General features: G+C 41.4%; 1 protein-coding gene across 1 annotated transcript in view; it reads left to right on the top strand.

Annotated features, from left to right (window-relative positions):
* Nucleotides 1-7108: 7108 nt before the first annotated feature.
* The window catches only part of mpdz (multiple PDZ domain crumbs cell polarity complex component), a gene marked incomplete at its 5' end in the record, with an annotated part of 37023 nt that continues 18601 nt past the window's right edge, over nt 7109-25530 (top strand). The window contains 18 exons of the mRNA XM_083680325.1: nt 7109-7291; nt 9406-9543; nt 9943-10082; nt 10331-10544; nt 10754-10882; nt 13411-13599; nt 14059-14161; nt 14474-14562; nt 14816-15023; nt 15657-15734; nt 16557-16636; nt 16815-16961; nt 17311-17481; nt 20388-20561; nt 20967-21176; nt 22573-22734; nt 23591-23932; nt 24412-24523. Of these exons, the coding sequence (XP_083536451.1) occupies nt 7109-7291; nt 9406-9543; nt 9943-10082; nt 10331-10544; nt 10754-10882; nt 13411-13599; nt 14059-14161; nt 14474-14562; nt 14816-15023; nt 15657-15734; nt 16557-16636; nt 16815-16961; nt 17311-17481; nt 20388-20561; nt 20967-21176; nt 22573-22734; nt 23591-23932; nt 24412-24523 (2869 nt within the window). The remainder of the gene's footprint in view (nt 7292-9405; nt 9544-9942; nt 10083-10330; nt 10545-10753; nt 10883-13410; nt 13600-14058; nt 14162-14473; nt 14563-14815; nt 15024-15656; nt 15735-16556; nt 16637-16814; nt 16962-17310; nt 17482-20387; nt 20562-20966; nt 21177-22572; nt 22735-23590; nt 23933-24411; nt 24524-25530) is intronic.

Here is a 25530-nt window from a genome sequence, read left to right as displayed (position 1 = left end):
TTGATCCAAAATCACAAAAATAAACTGTAAGAGTATGGTAATTTACATTAAAGGGATACTTCACTATTTTGCGCCTTATAATCAGATAGTTCCTTGTATTGAAAGTAGTCTATAGTCTAGACAGGTTTAGGCATTAACTTCGTAAAAAAAAGTAAAGAAAAAAAACTGGACAGTCAGATTACAGTTTGCTAAAAAAGTACCTAAAAGCCTTCAGAGGTCTGGAGAAAAGGTCTTGTGGGCAGATGAGATGAATATTATCATGTACCATTATCATTTGATTGCAAGAAGAAAGTTTGGAGAAAAAAGGATCTGCCCAGGATTTACAGGATACCACCTCATCTGTGAAACATGGTGCAGGGGGTGTTAGGTTTGGGCATGTATAGCTGCCACGAGAACTTTCTAACTTTTTTAATTGATGATTGTAGCTGCTGACGGTAGCAGTAGAATGTATTCTGAAGTGTACAGAAACTTGTCTGCTCGAGTGCAAGCAAATGCCTCCCAATTCATTGGATGGCGCTTCGTCACACAGTAAGAAAATGACCCAAAACATACTGCCATAGCAGCTAGGGAGTTTTACAGGGCCAACAAGTGGAAAGGTCTTAACTGGCCTAAATCAATCTTCAGATTTGAACATACATTTAATTTCCTGAAGATAAGATTTTAGGCAAAAAGACCTCAAAACAAACAACAACTGAAAATGCCTGCAATACAGGCCTGGCAGAGCATCACCAGAGAAGATACCCAGCGTTTGGTGGGACCAATGGGTTGCAGACGTCAAGCAGTTATTGCATGCAGAGGATTGTTGACCAAATACTCAACATGACTGCTTAATTTGGACATTTGATGAATCTGTCCCATTACTTTTGGGTACCCTGAAATAGGGGGTATGCATACATTTTTGGAGAATTTCTGAATGGTTACTTTGAACTCATAGTAATTATTTGATTCATCCAAACTTTTGAAGTGTAGAGCAAAATAAATAAAATAATGCTTCACGGTCCCATTACTTATGCAGGGCACTGTGTAAAGCTGTTTCAGAAAATTAAGGTTTGAAGGGGCAATCTTAGATTGGTCCATCGTTTTTTTTTACTTTTAAATTAATTATATAGCCATTGATTCTTGAAGAATAGAACTTAGAAATGCCTCGTGGGATTAGTTCAACTGTCTTACCCCATCAGAACTCAAAATATAAGCTTGTTTTACCCCATTGTTTGTAAACAATACAATTGTAAACATGTTGTCCCACTCGAATGATGTAGCGCCCCTCCTTGTGTGAATCGGTGACAATTATTCAAACATATGACTGAAAAGTTACTGAAACGTGTAGTGCTTATTTGATTCATTATCAGTCTTGCTTCTTACAGCTTTGCATCTATTTGAAGGCAGTCCATGTATTTGAGAAATAGTATCAATCACTGTCATGTGTGTCTGTATAGATACATATGAGTATGATTCTTATATCTCAACCATAGTGTCTCACCATCATGAAACAAGCCAAGTGCATTGCCATTGATAGTGTTAGAATAGTAATTGCATACATACATTCTATCTTGACCTCTGATTCTTTCCCTAATATAGCAGCTGACCATGGCCTCATGTGCTGTAAATGCAACATGGATCCACTTTAAGGCAAACACATAGCAAGTTACACTGATATCAAGCAACTTCAGTATAGGCATACTATGAGCATCACACCTCTTTCAAAAATCAATCAAAACTGATAAAGGCTGTGACTCTAAACTAATCAAAGCAAAAACATAAAATAATAATCCTCACCTCAAAATATGGACGGACCAATGTACACCTGTGCTCACTGTGAGTCATGATCAACAGCGTGTTGTCTCACTCCAATTGGCATGGCCTTGTTTTGATTTGTGTACAACAGTCATTTCATGAAACCCAGAACGGAAAGGGCACTCTCACTTCAGTCAGCAGGTAAACAACATCAGTTATTTATATACTTCTAATATATTTTGTACTGTGAAGTTGAGATGAAGTTTCATAAGTACATTGAAATTTAGCATTGTTTTAAAGTTTAATAGCTCCTCTACCCCAGGTAGACTAGAAATACATTGTGTAGACTACAATTACATTTTGTAGAAAATAAGGATATCATTGTGGCATTTCGATGATGGTAGAGTGCATTTCTACTATATGTATATAGGTTACACAATACATTGAAATTGTAATTGAACATGTTTTACACTGAAATAAGTGTTGTTTTTGCATTGTGAGTGCATGGTGCACAAAAGAAGACCAAATACAAAATACAATTGTGTACATCTATTCACTTTAAAGTGGAAGTGCTTCTTCAGTCATGCCTATCAGATGCTGCGACAGTTTATTGTGCCAACCAGTGGGAGGCCAAGGAGAGCTGGAGAATCATTGGATGAGTTCAAGTGCCTTGACAAGAGACAGTTTCCTGTCCACCCAGTTACATGACAAGGCAGTTATTGTCTCAGCAATTAGAGTCCATATTTTAAATGATAATTGAAATTCCATGTCATGATAATAGGCAAGCATTAAGCAGGCTACATCAACCAATGTCAATTGGGTGGACACCAATCATACCCAGACCTAATAAAGTTAATGGCCTGATCAATGTGTCTCCCAGTAAATGCCTCCAAAAACACCCAGAAGTTGCAGAGCTTTATCAGAGTACATTTAGCATATGCATGTAATATCTACAACGATATACTGTATGTCAGTAGGTGTATCTCCATGAAGTCTAACCATTGTTGGGCATGGATGTTGGGTTAGATGACATGTGGTAAAAGGAATGAATGAATAGTCTCAAGCCATCCGCACCAGCTAATGTGGTATGTCTAGAAAAAAATAATCAATTTTTTTTGAGAAGGAGGAAAAAATCTTCCAGGGAGGATCTTCCAGAGACATACTCTCTCGACAAATCACAAGTATGTACATCATGGTAAGTAAAAAGACAAAAAAAAAACATGGCCGACTTACATTGGTAAGTTGCCCATGTCAGATCTGCTGCAGAGTCACAATTTAACAGGTAAAATTAGAGTCTGCCCCTACGGGCATTTGATACATTTGACTTTGAGTAACAGCTCTCACTCATATCAAATGTGATCAACTTGGCACATCAGGGACTGAGATGGAGCGCATAATCCTATAAACAGGACACAGACAGAAGATCTTAATTTTAACAGCACACTGTGTCCTTTTCAAGGTGTTTCTCTTTCTCCTCAGCCAAAATGCTATCTTTCATTCCCCATCATGCATTTTCATGCTCATCTGCACTTGACTGATGCATGCAGTGTTTGGGCCTAACATCGCTGGATTGAGGTTTGTGTGTGTGTGTGTGTGTGTGTGTGAGGGAGAGAGAGAAAGAAAGAGAGAGAGAGAGAATCTCTTTAAAAAGTGACTGATAATAGTTGGGTTTAGGTGCTGTGACAATGCAGAAATGTCACTATACAGCTGTTATACTATATCTATGTTATGGTAAAGTGAAGTGGTTGAATGCACACATATTTCGTGTAAATGTTGAGTAACCTAATGGAAGTCTTTATTCAATTGGGCTTTTCAATGGAGCCTATGAAGACAATGATGTCTATGTATAAGTTCATACGTCTTTATATCCTCTTCTAGTGTAGTTACATTTCTATTGTAAGACTGATCTTCACCCAGCTTCCGAGCACCTATTACCGCTACCTATTTATTACCACTAATCTGACCAGCCCAAGAGATCAGCACTTCACAACGCTATGCAGCCCAGACAGAAGATAAAGAGGTGTTATCTTTGTTTTAACAAGTAGATAAGATTTACTGGTTAAACATACTTGTCAATTACAACTTCCTCCAGCATTGATGTTACCCACAGCATTTTGAAAACCTGTGCAAAAATGACAAATTGTTAATTGAATAGTGTACAAAAGAATTTCAATATTGTATATGTACATAACACATGTAGACGTTCTGTGTGCAACCAATCATGTCTTTGCAATGTCATTGATTGTGAATTTTCTCCTTGTATAAATAAATAAAGATACTAAAATCCCTCTACTGAGTGCAATACTTGATCGAGTTGAAAATCAGGCTGCACTTCAGGCCTAGTTGTCATGGTATCCACCAAGCGGCGCTTGTGACCTCCCAATAAACCCCCACCGTCTCCCATAGGCGGTCTCAACTCAACTCTCGGTGCCGCTATTGCTGAAAATGTCTATAGAAGATCGAGTTACACTACGCCCCATCTTTAAGCCACAGTCTATGCGCCGTTAGCCGGAGGACAACGGGATAGGATACGTCCTGTGTCAACCGTGAAGTCAGGTTCAACGCCTATGTAAGTTGCCTACCGTTCAAAGCCCTATATTTTATTTGCGCTATTGCGCATTACTAACTAAATGTTGACATGTGTTTTGGATACAAATGTAACACTGTATGCGTTTTCGAGTGTGGATTTGTGAGCTACAATGTTGCTAATGTAGAGGCTATTCTCAGCCGCCAGTAATGGTCGGTCATTCATTACATGTGTACAAATAGCTGAATATATTTCTTATCTGTTTTAATAGTTTTCTCTTGCGTTTGAATGTGCATTTGTTTAGAGCACCTATTCAAAGTGCTCAACATTATCAAACTTCTTTGTCGTCTCTGTCAACCTCGGAAGCCTGTTGCTTCAGTGTCCCGTAGATGAGATGGAGAAGGAGGAGGAGTTGAGAAAAGCGGATTGTATCCCTTGCCTTCTGTAGGCTAGCTCCAAAATGATACAGTGTTTATAAACAGGCTGGGTCGATTCTATGGGTATTACAAACATATTTTCGTTTGTAATATATTACTTTATGCATTTTGGTGAAGGGTAGCCTAATTTGCTCGCGTAGCCTATCGTTAGGAAGACAAGTCAATTGCATAGCCCACTTTAAGAAACCGTTATCGGTAATAACCATTAGCCTATCTATACAATTACTTTTAGGCTAATTGTGTCACATTACTTTGGAAGGTGGGTGAATTAAGTTGCCGATCGGAAAGGATTCTTGTGGATTCCCAGCGAAACTACTGGGGATATAGTTATTGATGTCCTATGAATTTTGGCTTTGAACAATATCATTTTTGGGGGAAAAAACTATGGTTTCTGAAATCATAGCCTAAGCAAATTGTTAGGAGTGATCTCTTCCAAGGCTGGGATGTATTGTTCATAAATGAATGCAATGAAATATATCCTGCAGTATACCTTCATAGCCCTCAAGCAAATACTTAACTCTGGGATTTAGGTCTATTTGTTGTAATTTCATGGACTGGATGTGATTGTACAGAGAAGTGTGTAAAATGACTTACTGTACTATAGGCCTTTTTCCAATGTGCATAAATCCTCCTCCTAAACCTTTTCTAGCTAGATTATGATATATTTCCCAATTTGTCCTATATAGTACAATGAAACAAACAAATTATGTGTCATATATGTGAGCTAATTGAAGGATGCTATGCCTATTGTAGGATGCTTCTATGGCTATGCCTAATGAATTTTGTGCATAGAAACAGAACATGTTATTATTACAAACAGTAGCTTATCCAAGCACACATATTTCTGACAGTGACATACATGTCACAAAGCCAGTGCCAAAGTCAATTAATGATGTTCCCAGGAATGGCAATTGGCAGAGGTTATTCCTTCAATAAAAGCATTAGTCAAATACAAAGAGCTCAACAACATTGACGTGTGCCTGGTAATAGCCATCTTGTTGAAGTACATTTTAGTATTGTCATTAACAGTTAAGCCTATTTCTCCAGTCCTGCAGCTCTCCTCTGTGATACTTTCTTGAAGTATTCTTAGAGTTAAAATGTATCAGTTGTATCAGTTTGGGGAGGAGGTTACACAGTTATTCTGTATATTTGCAGGCCGTGACAAAGGAAAGAGTAACACTCCCTGCTTTATGGGCAGCTATTGCATCTTCCAGGAATTTACGACATGATTGAGACAATGGGTAAGTGATCTGTCAATTTGTGATACTTCAAAACAGTTTCCCTAAGGAAGCATCAATTGCATCACTATAGATTTTCTGTACATTTGTTATTCAATAAAAATGTGTTAAACATATAAAAAGTGCTCTGAGGTGACAATGTCTCAATAATGTAATCTCACAACTGTGATTATTATTTACCTGATGATGTTACCCCTTGCCTTGATAGGCACACAGTTATCATGACCAGGCCTCTATCAGAACAGAACCAATATATCTCTTAAAAACAAAGACCCTGATGGGATTCATTATCATCATGCACACTTAATAAACATCAACAAAAAACAACAACAGAGTTGCCCAAAAGGCACAGTACCTGGCTACTAACAGACAAATCTGTCTGCAGAGACTCCCATGTTATTGGCTTGTTTACTCTGTTCAAAGACAGGGCCTCTCAGAGCGAAAAGAGGTTTGGATGTTGTGTACGCCCTATTAGGTGTTAGTCACAGTCCGCAGGCCTCGGAAATTGCCTCGTCCTCGTCCAGAGGACGTTGGAACCATCCCCGCTAACAAGCCGCTCTGAGGAGGCGGGCAGGCTTGAGTTGCTCGATTGTGGAGCTTACACAGGGTTGAGCAAGCAAACTGGAGGGCCCTTTTTTCTCAGGGTGCCCATTCCGGCCCTGTGCGTCTCTCAGTGGACCCAAAAGCAGGAATCATTGTTATTCTGGAAGAGAACATCACGTTGAATAGAGTTTTTTCTCCTTTTTTTTCTGGAGCAAAGCCCAGAGCTACATGATTCTGATATTCTAAGCTCTGTTGAACAGTGGTCGACCTTAGCTAAGCCTCCGGGCCGTCAACGTGTGGTTTACTCTCTCTCTCTCTCTCTCTCTCTCTCTCTCTCCCTCCCCATGAATCATTCACATGCTGCTTCACACATTCGCAACTATGTTTTGTGTGTCAAAGGGAGGATAGGCAACTCAGATAATGTCCTGCAAAGAACTCTGCAGGTTAACTGTAGAATGTCCTTAAGCACAAATAAGAAACGTAATTATTGCATAAGTGAATGGGGGCATCTCATCAGGCAACTCTGTTTTATACATTTCCAAAACCCCTCTTTCTCACTGCCCCTGCCCGTACTGATATTCCCCTGCCCTCTCTCTCTCCATGTGGCTGCCTAATGCTGTCACTAAAATATGCAACGATTTACAGATACCCAGCGTGCCTTGCAGGCGGTGGAGCGTCTCCAGGCCAAGCTCAAGGAGCGGGGGGAGGTACCCACTGAGGAGAAGCTGAGCCTGCTCAAGTCGGTGCTCCAGAGTCCCCTGTTCCACCAGATACTGGCCCTGCAGAAGTCAGTCCAGCACCTCAAAGACCAGGTGGGCTAAATCAGGTCTCTGCTGCTCCCATACTCACAATTTATTTTTGAATTATGTTGTTTTCAATACGGATAAGAGTCATGAGACATACACACAGTATGATGCAATGAGTGTAAACATTGCTGTCAATGTATTGTCTCTTGCAACATTATTGTCTAAGATTTTATAGTGGAAGTTCTAATGGAAGTTAAAGGAAATTGCTGCTACTTATTTTCGTCTCTGCTCAACGTTATTAAATTATTCCTTGTTTGGTCTCCCTTCCAGACAATCCTAGCTTTTTTTCTTCTTAAATCATGTGTTATTGTGGTCATATTGCAGTCAGGGTTCATCTCAGCAGATAAAAAAGGTTATATAAGCAGCCACAGTCAGCCAAAGCCAGAAGTCTCCTCAGCTTATCTCTGGCCCATGAGAAATTGAGCATTCTTTTCCCCAAGAAAGAGCTCATGGCTCACTGTGACTATGTACGAAGGGGCCAGGGTGCTTGACTGCTTGAGACACTGAGGGAAAGTATGTGAGCTATGCAGTGGGAGGCAGGGATGCACCCCTGGTGGAATTCCGATTATAAAATCCCCACTGGCATTTTTGTGCACTGGCACTGTAGCTTATTTCAGTAGCGTTACATTCTTATGCACAATGTAACAGTCTAAAGTATAGTGTGGCTAAAGGTGAAGGGTGTGTGTGTGTGTGTGTGTGTGTGTGTGTGTGTGTGTGTGTGTGTGTGTGTGTGTGTGTGTGTGTGTGTGTGTGTGTGTGTGTGTGTGTGTGTGTGTGTGTGTGTGGCATACTTATCTTATGTTCTTGTTTCCTCCACTTATCCAACTCCAGTAAACATCAAATTAATGATAACTAAACAAATATACAATAATTAAAGTTCAATTTTGTGGAACTAGGTTAATGCATACAATACTAAACTCTTGCGGGCTGAAAAATATGCAGTTTTGTGCTTTTGCTGTCAGACAAGACTGAGACACTAAACACCCAGTTAGTCTGTTTACTCCCTCCAGTTGGACCTAGCACAGTTGTTGTCGCTATGGCGACAGGGCCAGAGCTCAGCAGAGAGGCCGCATGGCTGTGTGAAGTGGGGCAGAAACAATTTCTTAAATGTGCAAGAACCAAACTGGAACTTTAATCCTCTTAGCCAGCCTGGCTAACAAAGCTCATGTATGGGCAGTAACTTGAATTCTACGCTAACTTAGCCTAGCCCACAGACTTGATGTTTACAAAGGTTAAACCATGCCATATTCTGACTAGATGATATGTATGATAATGTGTTACTACTATTGAACTTGTAAGGCTTAGCAATATGCTAGTCATACAAGTACAGAAGGACAGCATAAGCCGCGGATGCTTTATTTCAAATAAAGCACAATTTTAAATTTTCAAGTGTTTATGAAATGTTAGTTATGCATTGCCTGTCCTTTTGGATCACTTTCAAGATAATCATAAACATTGTGTCCATAAGCAAATGGAATCCATCCAAAAACAAGGTCTTGCAGTGTCTAATTCATGTAATTCATTAGTCACACAAACAGAGGCATTGTAGTAATTTAATGAGTATCATATCATGGCTTCCAGATAATCGCTGTTGAATAATGAGCTATCCTGCCTCCAACGCTTTTAGGCTCTTAGACTTATGCAAAATTTCAGGAAATCACAAAATTAGTCTTTCACAGAAGTGATAGCTGCTATCGTAAAGTTTTTGTTTAAAAATGTATTTCATTTGATCAGCTGTTTAGACTGTGTTGCATCATCTCTAGTGATCCTCGATGTTATGAATGTAGCACAATCATAAGGGTCCAATTTTAATTTAAGGCCTCAGATTGTATTCAGATAGTTTTTGGCATGTAAACTATATAAAGTTGATAAAAGGATATCTTGTAAAACAATGTCAAGATAACATGTTGTCATATTTCAGAGTAATATTACTATAATTGCATTGAATATGATGTTTGTCTTACTCATCACAGCTGCCACACTTTGCATGCAGAGCCCACAAAATAAGTCAACATCTTTTCTAAGCAGCACATATAAAAAGTTAAGATCTGTATCGATAAATTAAAAATCTCTGCAGCTGTGAATGACCTTGGTTGACTGTGTTTCTCTGCTGGTTCCAGGGATGTGACCTGAGTGAACCCTACACTGCAGCCCAGCCAAACGGGGGCCATGTTATCTACCCAGAGATCACTGTGCCACAGATCAACGGCAAACCGTCTCCTGAGGAATTTGAGCACATCATTCGCTCTATGGCTCAGGTATGACCAATCACAGACTTGCTTGGCTGAAACAAAAATAATTGATACACGTTCAAATTCAGTGTCAAAATAGCTTCACATCATGACATCAAGTGCACATATTTACATATCACATAAACATTTACATATTTAAATCAACAGGGCAATAGTTGCAAAATTTGTTTTTTTTATCTCCTTACTGTAAAATTCAATATCTCCAAAAACAACTTCTGATTACCCTTAACTACTCTGGTTAAACTCAAGCTAAATATGCAAAGACATTCAAAGACAAGTAGTGCACACTACACTGTGTACTCTACTCTCTTGAGTGACTTCAAATAGACTTTGCAGGTCGCCTGTGTCTTTGAAGCTGCCGATGTGAGTGGTAAAGGGCTGACTTTGGCTCTGTGTGTTTGGCAGGGGCGTTACGTGACACACATGGAGCTGCTGAAGCCTGTCTCTGGGGGCTTGGGCTTCAGTGTAGTGGGCCTGAGGAGTGAGAACCGGGGTGAGCTGGGCATCTTCGTGCAGGAAATCCAGCCAGGAAGCGTGGCCCACTGGTATGTAAGGATGGAGAAAGTTACCCTTTGAAAGTGTTGGGCTGATTCTAAAGTTTAATATCTGTGGGCATTGTAAGGCTGTTGTACTGCAGTGTGCTGGAAAATCTTTGCCACAATACTAACAAAGATCATACAGTGTAGTATGGCCATTGAGATTTCATTCAACTCCTCTAAGTGAACCACAGAGTTTGGCTTTGTAAGCAACTTTTCTTGTCTTTCTGACTGAGAGAACCCTCCTTTCCTCATAGCGATGGGAAGCTGAAGGAAGCAGACCAGATCCTAGCCATAAATGGCCAGCCCCTGGACCAGACAGTGACCCACCAACAGGCCATTGGCATCCTGCAGAGAGCCTCTGAATGTGTACAGCTTACTGTGGCCAGGGGACCTATACCACAGCTAGCCAGCCCTGTGGTGTCCCGGACGCCCTCTGCAGCCAGTACACTGTCTGCCAACTCCAGCGTGGTAAGGAATATACCCAGACATCTGCTGTCTACAAAGAGACACAGGCAGCAAGAAAACATGCAGGCGCGTAGGCAGACACACACCTACCTACACACACACAAACGCACACAGGCATACACGCACGCACGCACGCACGCACACACTCACGCACTCACTCACTCACTCACTCACTCACTCACTCACTCATCCTGTGCTGTGTCTCTCTGTAGACCCACTGGCAGCATGTGGAGACCATTGAGCTGGTCAACGATGGAACCGGCCTGGGCTTTGGCATTGTAGGAGGAAAGACCACTGGTGTCATAGTGAAGACCATCCTCCCAGGAGGAATTGCTGATCAGGTGAGCCAAAGGAGCCATATATACAGTTGTGGTCAGAAGTTTACATACACTTGTAAGGAACATGTATGTCATGGCAGTCTTGAGTTTCCAATCATTTCTACAACTCCTATTTTTCTGTGATGGATTGATTGGAGCACATACTTCTTTGTCACAAAAAACATTCATGAAGTTTGGTTCTTTTATGAATTTATTATGGGTCTTCTGAAAATGTGACAAAATCTGCTGGGTCAAAAATATACATACAGCATCTTGAATTATGAATTTTGGTGATGTAGAAAGTTGTGTCAATCAAATTTGCTTTGTGGCATGGCCTCTTAACTTCTATCTTAGTGATTATGATTGACTACAGCTGGTGACTTATTTCAGCTCATTTAAATAGGGCTCGTTTAATACACTCATTACATTCAGCCAGAAACGCTACAATGGGAAAGTCTAAGGAGCTCAGCACGGATCTGAAAAAGCACATCATTGACTTGAACAAGTCAGGAAAGTCACTTGGAGCCATTTCAAAGCAGCTACAGGTCCCAAGATCAACTGTGCAAACAATTGTTTGTAAGTATAAAATGCATGGCACAGTTGTGTCACTGCCACGATCAGGAAGAAAACGCAAGCTATCACCTGCTGCTGAGAGAAAATTGGTCAGGATGGTCAAGAGTCAACCAAGAACCACCAGAAAGCAGGTCTGCCATGAATTAGAAGCTGCTGGAACACAGGTGTCAGTGTCCATAGTCAAGCGTGTTTTACATCGCCAGGGGCTGAGAGGCTGCCGTGCAAGAAGGAAGCCGTTGCTCCAGAAGCGGCACCTTAAGGCTCGACTGAAGTTTGCTGCTGATCACATGGACAAAGAAAAGGACTCCTGGAGGAAAGTTCTGTGGTCAGATGAAACAAAAATTTAGCTATTTGGCCACAATGACCAGAAATATGTTTGGAGGAGAGAAGGTGAGGCCTTTCACCCCAAGAACACCATACCTACCGTCAAGCATGGTGGTGGTAGTATTATGCTCTGGGCCTGTTTTGCTGCCAGTGGAACTGGTGCTTTACAGAAAGTAAATGGAATAATGAAGAAGGAGGATTACCTCCAAATTCTTCAGGAAGACCTAAAATGATCAGCCAGAAGGTTGGGTCTTGGACGTAGTTGGGTGTTCCAACAAGACAATGACCCCAAACACATCAAACGTGGTAAAGGAATGGCTAAGTCAGGCGAGAATTAAGGTCTTAGAATGGCTTTCACAAAGTCCTGACTTAAACCCCATCGAGAACATGTGGAGTGTGCTGAAGAAACAAATCCGTATATATATATATATATATATATATATATATATACACACACACACACACACACACACACACACACACACACACACTCACTGGCCACTTTATTAGGTACACCTGTTCAACTGCTTGTGAACGCAAATATCTAATCAGCCAATCACATGGCAGCAACTCAATGCATTTAGGCATGTAGACATGGTCAAGACGACCTGCTGAAGTTCATACCGAGCATCAGAATGGGGAAGAAAGGTGATTTAAGTGACTTTGAACATGGCATGGTTGTTGGTGCCAGACTGGCTGGTGTGAGTATTTCAGAAACTGCTGATCTACTGGGATTTTCACACACAACCATCTCTAGGGTTTACAGAGAATGGTCCGAAAGAGAAAATATCCAGTGAGCGGCAGTTCTCTGGGCGAAAATGCCTTGTTGATGCCAGAGGTTAGAGGAGAATGGCCAGACTGGTTCGAGATGATCGCAACAGTGACTCAAATAACCACTTGTTACAACCAAGGTATGCAGAAGACCATCTCTGAACGCACAACACGTCGAACCTTGAAGCAGATGGGCTACAGCAGCAGAAGACCACACCGGGTGCCACCCCTGTCAGCTAAGAACAGGAAACTGAGGCTACAATTTGCACGGGCTCACCAAAATTGGACAATAGAAAATTGGAAAAACGTTGCCTGGTCTGATGAGTCTTGATTTCTGCTGCGACATTCAGATGGTAGGGTCAGAATTTGGCGTAAACAACATGAAAGCATGGATCCATCCTGCCTTGTATCAACGGTTCAGGCAGGTGGTGGTGATGTAATGGTGTGTGGGATATTTTCTTGGATATTTTCTGTGGCCTCCACAGTCACCAGATCTCAATCCAATAGTGCACCTTTGGGATGTGGTGGAACATCATAGCAACTGCGTGATGCTATGATGTCAATATGGACCAAAATCTCTAAGGAATGTTTCCAACATCTTGTGGAATCAATGCCACGAAGAATTGGGCCAGTTAAGAATAATGACCATGCAGTGTAGTAAGTGTAGTAATGCACCATGTGTAGTAAGTGTGTAGTTAACAGTGTAGATCACCTTTGTATGGTTTCCGAAATAGTATCTTAGAGTTGCTGATATTAGAAGATGCAGACACCCAGTAATCACATTTCAGTCAACCACCTACACACCAGTAGAGTAATGCATGGATTAGATGCGGATAATTACTGTTGATAAAGAGTGCTGGTGACTTTTCTTACCTTGCCCCCAGGACGGACGTCTGCATAGCGGGGACCACATCCTGAAGATTGGGGACACTGACCTGTACGGCATGGGCAGTGAGCAGGTGGCCCAGGTCCTGAGGCAGTGTGGGAACAGGGTGAAGCTGGTCATCACCAGAGGCCCCACAGACGAGACCTCCACTGGCCCCGTGGTGCTGCCCACTGTCACAGAGCAACAGGTTAGATATGCACATGTACAGTATCTTTCATTATATCTCCCCCTTCTTCCTAGAATAGATATCTGGGATAGTAAAGGCCTCGTTGAAATAGCATGTGGCATGTTACATCATCTATCACTCACATTTTCCAAATGCTCACAACTTTGATTTGCGGTCTAATATTAACCCTCTGTCAGATATCTGACTTTCATGACTCATTATCAGAGATACCCAACCTATTCTTATCTATACACACACAGTCCTAGTAACCTTTATTGTATTTTAGGGCACATTAATCAACTAACTCTTTGGTTGACAGTGATGATACAGTACATACAGTAGGTGAGGAATGGTTGTTAGTATCATTCAAGTGTTGAATTTGAAGAATTTGCCCCGTACACCTTGCCTCTTCCACTGTCTTTGCTGTCGGACATTTTCCAGACTGACGTTTATACACCCTACCCTTGTCTCTCTTCCCAGGGTTACGAGGAAGAGGAGGCTGAAGCGTTTGACGTGGAGCTGACCAAAAACGCCCAGGGTTTGGGTATCACCATAGCTGGCTATGTGGGAGACAAAAATTCAGGTAAAACCTTCAGCATTACTTGCTTGACTCATGGAAAATATTTATTGTTATATTTTTTATTAATTGATTCAGAACCCATTTGGCATGTAGTATTTTAATGGACTGTATATAGAGCCCCATGATAGAATGTCAATACTGACCTAGATAGTGGCACTCTTCAATTTACAGTAGTTAATGTATATCTTACAGACATGACGGTTGCAGTGTGTTTTGACTGTGTAAAAGGGACCTTGTTCGATTTTTTTTATCTCACTCATTGAGATTGTATGTACTTTGTCATTGTACAGTATGTACTGTATTTTGTCATTTCAGAACCCTCTGGTATTTTTGTGAAGAGTATAACTAAAGACAGTGCTGTAGAGCAAGATGGCCGAATCCATGTTGGAGACCAGATTATAGCTGTGAGTGTTTCAATTATTCTTAAATTGTTGAACAAATATAACAGTTCCCCATGCCAATGTATTAGGTTAAAGGTAGACTCTGGGATATGACATCACACCTGTGAAAACATAGCAACTTTCATCAAAGATATGGAGTGGTGGTGTGCGTGTGACTGTCTGCCCCCTTGTCTGTGTGTGTATATGTGCCTGTGTGCGTGTGTGTACGGGCCTGCATGTAACATAATGTGCCCATATGAATGATTGCCCCCTGCAGGTGGATGGGATGAACATCCAGGGCTACACTAACCAGCAGGCCGTGGAGGTGCTGAGACACACAGGTCAGACGGTGCACCTGAAGCTGGTCAGACGAGGCTTCCGCCCAGAGGAGATCCCACCCGCCATCGCACCCACTGCCGTGGTCCTGCCACCCACCACGGCCAAGGAACTCACACCGGAGAGAGTGGATGTGGAGACTTTTCAAGGTACCTATGACGAGATGCAATAGACATAGTTAACCGTAAGGAAAAGCTTTCTCCCTTAATAGATTCATAATTAGCTGTTGAGTCTGTAATTTAATGCACATTTTTTTGAATACTCAGATGTTAATACTGGAGGGCTATGAAGTTAGTCAGGACTACCCACTTGATATATAGTACACAGTGGGGTCACAACACTGTCATGACTTTAATCCTCCTAGTCTACAGTACACATGGATGGGAAAGTGCCTGGATCAGGGTGGTTCCCTTCTGCTTAGCCCCTCTCACCACAGCCACAGCCTCCATATTTAGAACCCAGAGCCCTCCGCCCTGCTTTGGGAACCTTGAAGTCTCTCAGCCTGTAATTGAGCCAGCTTCACAAGAATAGTAGAGAACATTGTAGTAAGTGTAGCAAACACAATAAACAAGAGTTTGGATCAGGCTGGATTGTAGCAGAGCTCTACACGTGTGTATTTGTTGGGTGATAAGTGTGTGCTGCTGTGCTGTGTGTGTGTGTGTGTGTGTGTGTGTGTGTGTGTGTGTGTGTGTGTGTGTGTGTGTGTGTGTGTGTGTGTGTGTGTGTGTGTGTGTGTGTGTTGTTTCTGTATTGATGTGTGGTTATTGTGTTCTCCGGTGTAGGTGAGAGGCAGTACCGGGCGGTGAGTGGAGGATCTGATGTTGCAGAGGCCAAGGATCAATTGTCTGAGGGCAGAGACGGTAAGAGAGCTATCCCTGTTGTGTGTAGTCAATGTGCGTCAGAGTGTAGAGCCTTATAGGTTGGCAGTTGCAGTATGAAGGATTGGAAAGGAAATTTAGCTATGTACTGTTAATAACAAAGCATATCTTAATATTAATAATCTGACTCCCTGTAATTTGATTAACACTATGTGCAGAGAACTGTTGAGTTTGCGTTGAATAGAGCAAGAATGGTCAAGTAAGAATAGATCGAACATTGTAACATTGCTTTAATAACATTGTAAACATATACATCTATTACAAGGCAAATACATCATAAAGAAATGTTACATTCTACCCTAATGGTAAATGACAGATCGAGAGAGAGAGAGAGAGAGAGAGAGAGAGAGAGAGAGAGCGATAGAGAGAGAGAGACACACTCTGTATATTGTAATCGCATACAGCTGGGACCACAAACCAGAAAACAAAGAGGAAGATATGTTCCTAAACCTTCCTTTTTAACGACTTCAACGTGAGAATTCACAATTGCCATTTGGAAGGATTCCAGGAAGAAATCTCAAGAAGGGTGGCAGATTTGGTGTCTCCCCCTTCAAGAGCATATAGAAAAACATCTAGCACAAAAAAAGGTGTATACAAGAATCTTTTGAGGTGTTTCTGTATCCATCAACTCTCAGAAAGTATTGTGTTTGTCAAGCTGTACTCCTTGCAGTTACTGTAATCATTTACTCTGTTTGAGACTGTACTGCATATGGCCATTTTTTGAATTGTATTATTGGTGTTATTTTGTGTTATTTTATGGTTGAGTTTTAAGTCAGTTGATGATGTATTGTTGTCCTTTTTAAGGAGTCATACTTACAGGTAGTGAAGAGGAGGAGCTGATGAGGAAGTGGCAGGAGAATCTCGGCCCCAGCAATGAAGTAGTGGTGAGTCAACTTAGAACATGAAAAACTGAAATTCTATGTATAAAAGTGTTACTATTTGAAAAGACTAAATGTGTATGAGATGTGGTGGTGGTGAGGAGAGGGAGAGTAGTGGGGCTAAATTGAGTGACATTTATTTATTCATGCTAATTGAGTTGTGCCCCCCTTTCGTCCATGTCAGGTTGCCCAGGTGGAGAAGTTTAGTGAGAGCAGTGGTCTGGGCATCAGTCTGGAGGCCAGCATTGGGCACCACTACATCCGTTCTGTCCTGCCAGAGGGTCCTGTGGGCCGCTGTGGTAAACTCTTCAGTGGGGACGAACTTCTTGAGGTAAGGGACACCTCAACTAGAGAGACACAGGTAAACCAAAATAAGCAGAGCTGAATATACTAGAATATCTGTCAGATTTCAATTGTGCTCAGTATATCATATTAGATATCTTATAAGTTACCTAGATGTACTGTAATAGCTGATTGGTCAATGTAATAGTAAGAGGAGTTATAAACCAATCTATAACAATACTGTGTGTTTCAGTCCATGGAGCTTTTCCCCCAAACAAATGAGTTAGAAGCATTGAAAACATTACTCGGGCACAGTTGCTCCTCTTCTTTACAACATTGTGGAACCGTACATTAGTGTTTAGCCTTGAACTCAAATGTGACCACCTCTCTCCCCCTAGGTCAATGGCATATCCCTCATCGGTGAGACGCACAAGGAGGTGGTGAGCATTCTGAAGGAGCTGCCTATCCGTGTGCACATGGCCTGCTGTAGGCCTGCCCCCCTGATTGAGAGTGATAGAGATTCTGGCCCACCAGGGTTGGAGACATTGGTCACAGAGCCTGATATGAAGGTAATTTTTTTAGCATTTATACACAACATATCTAATTCGTCTGGCAAAGTTTCAGTTGACGAAGGAGAGGAGGGCAGGTCTGGAGTGGGTGGGGATAATTTAATATGACATAAAGATGTACATTTCCCTTGCCAATCAGGATTCCACTGCGAATGTTGGAATGGATAATTATTCATTTTTTTTAGACAAATAAAATGACTATACTTACAGTTGTAGGCAACAAATGTAACCACAAGCGGAGGTGTCTATGATATAGATCAGGGGTGGCCAACCAGTCAGAGACTATGAGCCAAAAAAATTGCCATGGCTACTGCAAAGAGCCACATAGTGCGTACGCGCGCGCGCACACACACACACACACACACCTTGCAATTAAATAACTTTTTCATAATTATAATGTTCCCCCCCCCCCTATAAATGTAATAAAAATGGCTCAACACTACAATAACAATGAGAAAATATTTTTTTTGGCAAAATCTTGCCTTCAACAATCCTCCTCAAATCTGGCTTGTAGTCGGTTGTGGCCACTCGAAGTAGTTCCTTCACGTGTGTGTCAGTTAGAACAGATCGATGCTTCGACTTCACTAGATTCAGGGTAGAAAAAAACGACTCACACACGTAAGTTGAGCCAAACATTGACAGTAGTCTGAGCGCAGCCCTTTTGACATTGGGGTATTTCTCCATCGGCACATTTTTCCAGAACTCAATGGCTCCTTCCCTCAGAACAGAACTAGCCAAACAATTCAGACATGTCATGCAAAGACCTCACCAGCAAAATCATGAACCCGCGGTGAAGCACTTTTTTTTTTTCAATTTCAAGGTATGTGATTGGTTCGCTAGTTCAGTGGATTGGTTCCGCTGCTACAGCAATAAGTTAACGTTACTCAACTAATTCACACATTCGGCAGTAGGATGCAGATTTAAACGTATAACTCCCAAATTAAAATGAGTAAAAATATGACAAATACAAGTTAATGTAAGATGTAATGTGTATTCCATTTTTTATTTTTATTTTATTATTATTTATGTTTTTAAATAGAAAATCATTTTTAAAAAGAAGAGCCGCACATTAATGAGCAAAGAGCCGCATGCGGCTCGCGAGCCGCGTGTTGGCCACCCCTGATATAGATGGTTCCTGCTGGGACCATATATACTGAAAAATGTATGTACTCACTGCAATGAAAGTCGCTTTGGATAAAAGTTTCAAGTTTCAAGTTCGTCTCATACATGAGTGCAGGGAGTAAAATTCTTGGGCTCGGTTCCATGACAATGTAGTATACAAAATACAAATAATACAAATATGCAGTAGTGCAATGAAATACGGCAATAAGTGACATAGTACAAGATAAGTGAGACAGTTGGACAGTGACGATTGTTGGACACATAAGAGAAGTAGTCAAAAAGTGTCAGCTAAATTACATATATATATATATTATATTATTATTGTTACACAGGAACGTCTGCGGAACCAAATGACGGCACACAGAGAGGGTAGGGTTTAGCCCGAAGGCGTATTTAATAATAATAATAATATAGGGAGAGGGGTGGTGGAGAGAAGGATAATCCGAGGGGGGTCGTCGGGGTCCAGTCCGGGGTCGATAGCGGGATGTCCAGTGTTCGGGAGAGGGGAAAGGCGCCGTGGGGTAATCCGTGGGGAGTAGTCGGGATTCGGTCCAGGGGTCGGTAGCAGGGAGGTCCAGTAGCGAAGAGGGGGTAGGGGCTAGGTCTGTGGATGGGTAGAGGAGGGGAAGACGAGGGTTCTGGAGGGGCAAAGATTACTGTGTGGTTACAGTACGTTCTGGCACTGGAGTGATGACCGGGCAGGGTTCTTATAGGCGGGTGATTGGGAATGGGTCGCAGGTGTGCTGATTGGAGATAGGGAACAGGTGTGCTGTTGACTGGACGCTGGACGCTCCAGCGATGATCGCTGTGACCTCGAGGTGGTGCCAGAGGGTTGGTTAGGAGGAGGGACCGTAACAATTATACAACTCAACAAGCCTACACTGGTGCGCCAAATTCAACCTGCTGCGAGTCTCCAGATGCTATAACAGTTTAATTAACCTGTCTTTTCTCATATTTTTTATAATTTGCATAATCTAAAAAAAATAGCCAATTTTCTATCTCTTGCATCCCCCAGTCATGACCATAATTACCTGCCACGTTACTGTATTGTACTGTACTGTATGCATACTGTGGCCTACTGTAGGCCCACTTTAGGATAATATTATTATTAAATTATATGTAAATATGTAAAAATAAATACATCGCAGAATCAATGGAGCGCATTGTTTGAACCTGTTAAGACAACAATGAGCACAGTTCCAGTAATCTGTATTCTGTATTCTTATCTATATAATCTATATCTGTATTCTTCCAATATCTTATATTTTCTATAAAGTAGGTAGGCTATGCATATTTTCCTATAATCTACATAATACAATGTTTAAGATATTCTCCTATTTGTTGTTATACACTATCAAAGACATGCACGGTTCCATGATTTAATGAGTAGGCTAAGACACATCTAAGCCCTCCTACTTTATCTATCAACCGTATTTAGCTCAGGCAGTCTGTCCAATGCTGTCCAGGTTGTCAATGATGACAGATTAAATTTAGGATAAGCAGGGAGGGGGACAGTTTATTAACACCTATCCATCTCAAGTAATACCTCAGATGCAGTAACAATCCCAGAGATAGTACATACAGTAGTTAACCTTGTGAAGAAACCTACTCCCAGCTGCCTGAGTTCAGAAGAAGCATAACACATGCAGTGCCTAGCATCCCAAGATTCCTTTTTATATGCTGCCAAAAATGTATGAAACAGAACTAGTGGCAAACCAGCCTATGGGCTCCAAGTAAGTGAGGAATGCATGCGCAGTGATGACATTGGGGGTATAACTTTGCAGACACAGGGAGACCTCGACAGTTTCCTGGTTCCTAGAGACTTGGAGGAGGTGGTGAGGGAAAATGTGACGGATGAGCCGCTGGGATCTCCTTTGGCCATGTGGGAGACGGAGATACAGAACATCGAGCTGGAGAAGGGAGAGGGTGGACTGGGATTCAGTATCCTGGACTACCAGGTACTGTAGGATCTTCAGCTGGAATTCTAATGAAACATAGGCCCAGTAGTCAGGCGTTTGTTGATGTTGTATATGGAGCCAGATACTTCGTTGCATGTTTACTCATAGGTTAACTTACTTATTAGTAACTTCAAATGATGTTATTGGTTGTTCCTGTCTCCTTGTTGTGGGAGGGAGAGGCAGTCACGTGAGCTTGTCTGTTGACCTGTGGGAAATGCAGTTCATAAAATCACATCATTGTGTAATTATTTTTATAGATTTGCATTTGATAGCTGCCTTTTAAATCTGTTGAATTTACACAATTAAAATAATTGTAATATACAGTCTATTCAGAATCATTTTTTTCAACCAAATGGAAGTGAATTTGTTCAGTGGATTGACTTCATTGACACTGATCTGCTATAGGACCCAATGGATCCTGCCAAGACGGTGATTGTGATCCGCTCTTTGGTGCCTGGCGGAGAGGCGGAGCAGGATGGAAGACTGTTGCCGGGAGACCGGCTCATGTTCGTCAACACCACCAACCTGGAGAATGCCAGTCTGGAGGATGCTGTCCAGGCACTGAAAGGGGCCAACATCGGAAAGGTCCGGATAGGAGTGGCTAAACCATTGCCTGTAAGGATCCCTATCTCGACTATTTTCTATAAAGAGATTTATAGTAGTTTAGTGTGTGTGTGTGTGTGTGTGTGTGTGTGAATGCATACGTGATTCTGAGTGTGTGTGTGTGTGTGTGTGTGTGTGTGTGTGTGTGTGTATGCATGTGTGAGCGTGCTTCTTCTCCAGTGTGTGGCCTAGTATCCAATAATGAGGGCTCATCTTACATGGCCTGAATTGTTAATGCTGGAAAGATAGTGGAGTTAGGCTACATGCTGACACATTCAACTCTCTGAAAACAGCATAAGCAACATAAACAACCATGCCCTTTGTTTGGTATTACTTTATTATTGAATTTTGAAGCACTTGGACTCGAGGCAACTGTCAAAGTACGGGTTTGTCCAACAACTTATTCAAAGCCCACAGCATCTGTACTCTTAGTGTGTGTTTTTTGTAAAAATTGCTAACATTCTTTCAGGTTTCGAAAAACATTTATCCTCTATTGGAACATAAGTACAGTGCTTGCCTCTTGGATGTCAAGGTCACTGCTGTTCAGGTGGATTACATAGTTTTGGGAAGCCTCAGTGGAGTTATCTAGGTCTCCTGCTGGTTTTGAAATGTCTTTTTTGAGACAGTTTTATTGTATTGCTTCTCAAAATTGAATCTGCCATAATCCTGCAATACTCTACAATCTCTCTCTCTCTTTCTACCTTTCTCTGGGCAGCGTATTAGACAAAATCAAAATCAAAAGGTCCTTTTAAATATGTGGCAACACTCGCAAGAGATTCTCTTTCAGCTGTCTATTTTTTTATTTATTACCAAGACCTAGTCATTGAAATATTTATTTGTGACTCATGTGGTTTAAGATTCCTCAGCCAGTGATTCATATAGTAACTACAGATCAAACTATCGACAATCAATCTCACAACTTCACACGCCTTTCACAACTATATTCTCAACTCAAATTTTTAACAATTAAAATTCAATCAAATTGGACAGAAATTAAAAACATGGAGACATGAAGGAATTTCCCAGTATTCTAGGGAATTTTGGGATATACCCGTCTTACAGCCCTGTCTCCACAGCCGTATGATGAAGAGGGCAGTCCGTCATCATCCTCAGGAATCTGTCCTTTTATCTTCACCACTCTGCTGGTTAAAGAGAGAGAGGAGCCAGTGGAGTGCCTCCTATTCCGGGCAGAGCCTGCATTGGTTAGTCACATTCTGGGACAAGTGAAACCAACCAATGAAAATGAGGGGGGGAAAAGTAACGACAATAGAAATGAGCAAGATTGTCTAATACCTGAGTAGGTGTAAGAGGAACCTTAGTTAGCTGCCTGTGATTGGGTAGCTCACGACCATGATGTAGTGGGGCATCTTTGACATCCAATTGATGACATCTACATCCTTTGGCACAGATTGATTCCAATGAAACAGAGTTGTCCGATGAGAGGGTGTTGGAGCATCGCTCCTCTGGAGAGGAGGATGACACTTTCCAGGTGTCCATGCTTGCCCTCCATGGCAGCACCTGCAGTGCTGACCTGGACTATCAGATGACCCTGCACTCCTCTACACCCAAGGTAATTATGGGAAGCTGAGAAATATACAACCTTTACAGAAAGCATTTTGATAACACAGGAAACCCTGTGCAAGTATGGCCCACTAATTTGTAAATCAAAGCAGTTGCTGACCTTTTTCACCACCATTATCATAAACATTTAATTGTGTGTTTTAGAAGGTCAAAAACGCATGTGCAATGTAATAACATTGTTAAGTGTTTAATATTCCATTGTTATGACTGAATGAGTTTTCTTAAAACTGTACTCACATGATATAATGTTATGTTGTTAACTTATTTGTACTGACCAGTGTTGCCTGCATAGCTAGATAGATACAGTTCTATCTCTATGATTGTCTGTTTATATCTTTCACATTTTTCACTACCCAAATGTTACCTGCAACCCCTCTCCCCTCTCCCCTCTCCCCTCTCCCCGCCCCCTCCTTATGTATGAATGGTTTGAGTGTTTGAATATTTCAAGTGAAATGGTCCATTGCATGTTTCAGGGCATTTCCCAGTAGTTCTCCATCCTCAGTGTTTACAGTGCCATAGGTCCCTTTGCTACTGATTTCATCTTTCAAGTTTTATAGTTTCATCTTGGATGCTTAGGAAATAGCTAAAGAGATTCATTGCCACACAGTCCTAGCCTCATGAATTATTCCAGGGCGATAATAAAGCTAGATGTTGTGCATCACACACTCTAAAACAGGATCATCGGTAATAATTGCTATTCCCAGTTGACCGGTGATGGCTTTTCTATGGCTCATTACAAGGAGTTCAAAATGGCGACTGAGCCAGATGAAATCCCCCCCAGTTGGGTGATTGTGAATCTAATGGAGCGTAACCTCCATTTGGCTGCTGTGGTTTGTTTTACCTAGCGCACAGCTCGTCTGGACTTGTTGGATGAACGTCCCTTTGCAACGGTGTCCAGCCTAGCCGATGACACCGAACCCTTCTCCCCAGAGGAGAAACCCATCTCTTTCCCTCCACCAAGAAGTATTGGGGGTCACACGCTTGAAATTGACACAGCCAGCTCTGGTCTGTACCTAGAGCATCACTCGATTCAGACTGAGCCATCAGATCTGTTGAATTTATACATGTCATATTGTGAAACTGGGTTGGGATCAGAAGTTAATGGGGAGCCAGTGCCATCTCTCCATCTACAGGTGGAGCCCAACATGGCCGCTGGTGACATTGGGGAGATAGAAGGCTTATTAAAGGTAAAGAGGCTTGATCTCAATAGCTATACCCTCAGCATGATGAAAATGAGATTTATAATTAAACAAGCATGAGCAAATCAGGTTTCAATCGTCACAAAAGTAAGACAACAATTTAGAAAATAACAGACATCCAGATTGAAATACAAATGATAAATTGGACATAAATTCGAGAAACATTATGGTGCTCACAAAAGTTTCACAATGCATTACTTTTTATTTCAATCAAATTCCGGGAGTAGTCTGATCTCTACCAAGCTAATGACTTAACACAAAGTAATGAGTTTGAGATGGGAGAATCCCGTCCTTGACTGTTTGATTCCCTGGCTCTAATCAGTCCTTTCCTCCTAACCTTCAAGGTAGTTTAGAGGCCCTCACCCTCACCCTCAGACAATCACAATAATTATTTTGATTTGTATGTGTTCATGTGTGTAATGTTTTCTTTTTATGAATACATTTGTATCAAAATCCTTATTCCCAAGGATGAGGAGCTTGGTATAAAAGAGTCGACAGAGGATGGTGACAAGGAGCAGATTACCTCTGGGAGCAATTTTGAAAGAACTATCACGGTTGTCAAGGGCAACTCCAGCCTCGGTTTGTGTTTATTTATTTATTTAATGTCTTTCTCATAAATGTATATTATAATGAGAAGCTTAAGGAATGAACAGCCTTGGCTTTTTATCATTCTGTCATCTTTAAAACTCAGTGTTTGCTGAGATAGAAATGCATTAGATAGATACTGCATTAACTTATTATGTTTATCCTGAATATGTTGTGTATGTACGGAGCCCCTTAGAGCGCATGGCAAAGAAAACAACATCAGCCACGCTTTATTCTGTTCCCTCGGTTTACTATTATGTTCCCTCAATTAAATAAATTGTGCCCCCAATTTTATATATTGTTCCCTCAATTTTAAACATATTTCCCTCAAATTAGTAAATTGTTCCCTTGATTTATTAATTTGTTCCCTCGATTTATTAATCCATTCTCTCAAATTAACCAATATATTTCCACGATTTAGCATCTCTTTCCCACACAGTTTAGTTGATTTTGTCGGGTATGTGGCATGGGGGATACATGTAACGTACATTTTGATGTGATCACAGTGCAGTAGTCCCCTTTAACCAGCTAACAAGCTTGACTGAATACCATAATGTGTTGATGTCATCACATATTACACAAGGGCTGCAACATGCCAGCGAGCTTTCACAATATGCATGCTTTCGCCAGGACGCCCACCTCAACAGTAGCGCCACACACTGAACTATCGCCGCAGACGGACCTAGCTGTTAACCAAGAGCTGACTGTACTGAAGTTACTTGCTAGCTGACTAGCCAAGAGCATCATTCTTTATAGATAGATATGATCATTGAGATTCAGTATGAAGATGAGAGCTAGAGAGTATTACGTAACAATTCTGTCTGATACCACTCCTGTCCCATCTCCTGTGAAGGAACCACCCAGCTAAAACACAGTATAGATCACAACTTTATTTAATATGGTCAAGCCTACACATACTATTTGTATAAATCATTGCTTGAAACATTTAATACATAGTAATTATGGGTGACTATTATATGAACTATTATTGACCTTTTTGA

Source organism: Argentina silus (genome assembly GCF_951799395.1).
Source record: "Argentina silus genome assembly, chromosome: 1".
Classification (NCBI taxonomy): domain Eukaryota; kingdom Metazoa; phylum Chordata; class Actinopteri; order Argentiniformes; family Argentinidae; genus Argentina; species Argentina silus.
The sequence above is the reverse complement of the archived record's forward strand: the minus strand, read 5'-3'. Positions and strand labels throughout refer to the sequence as shown.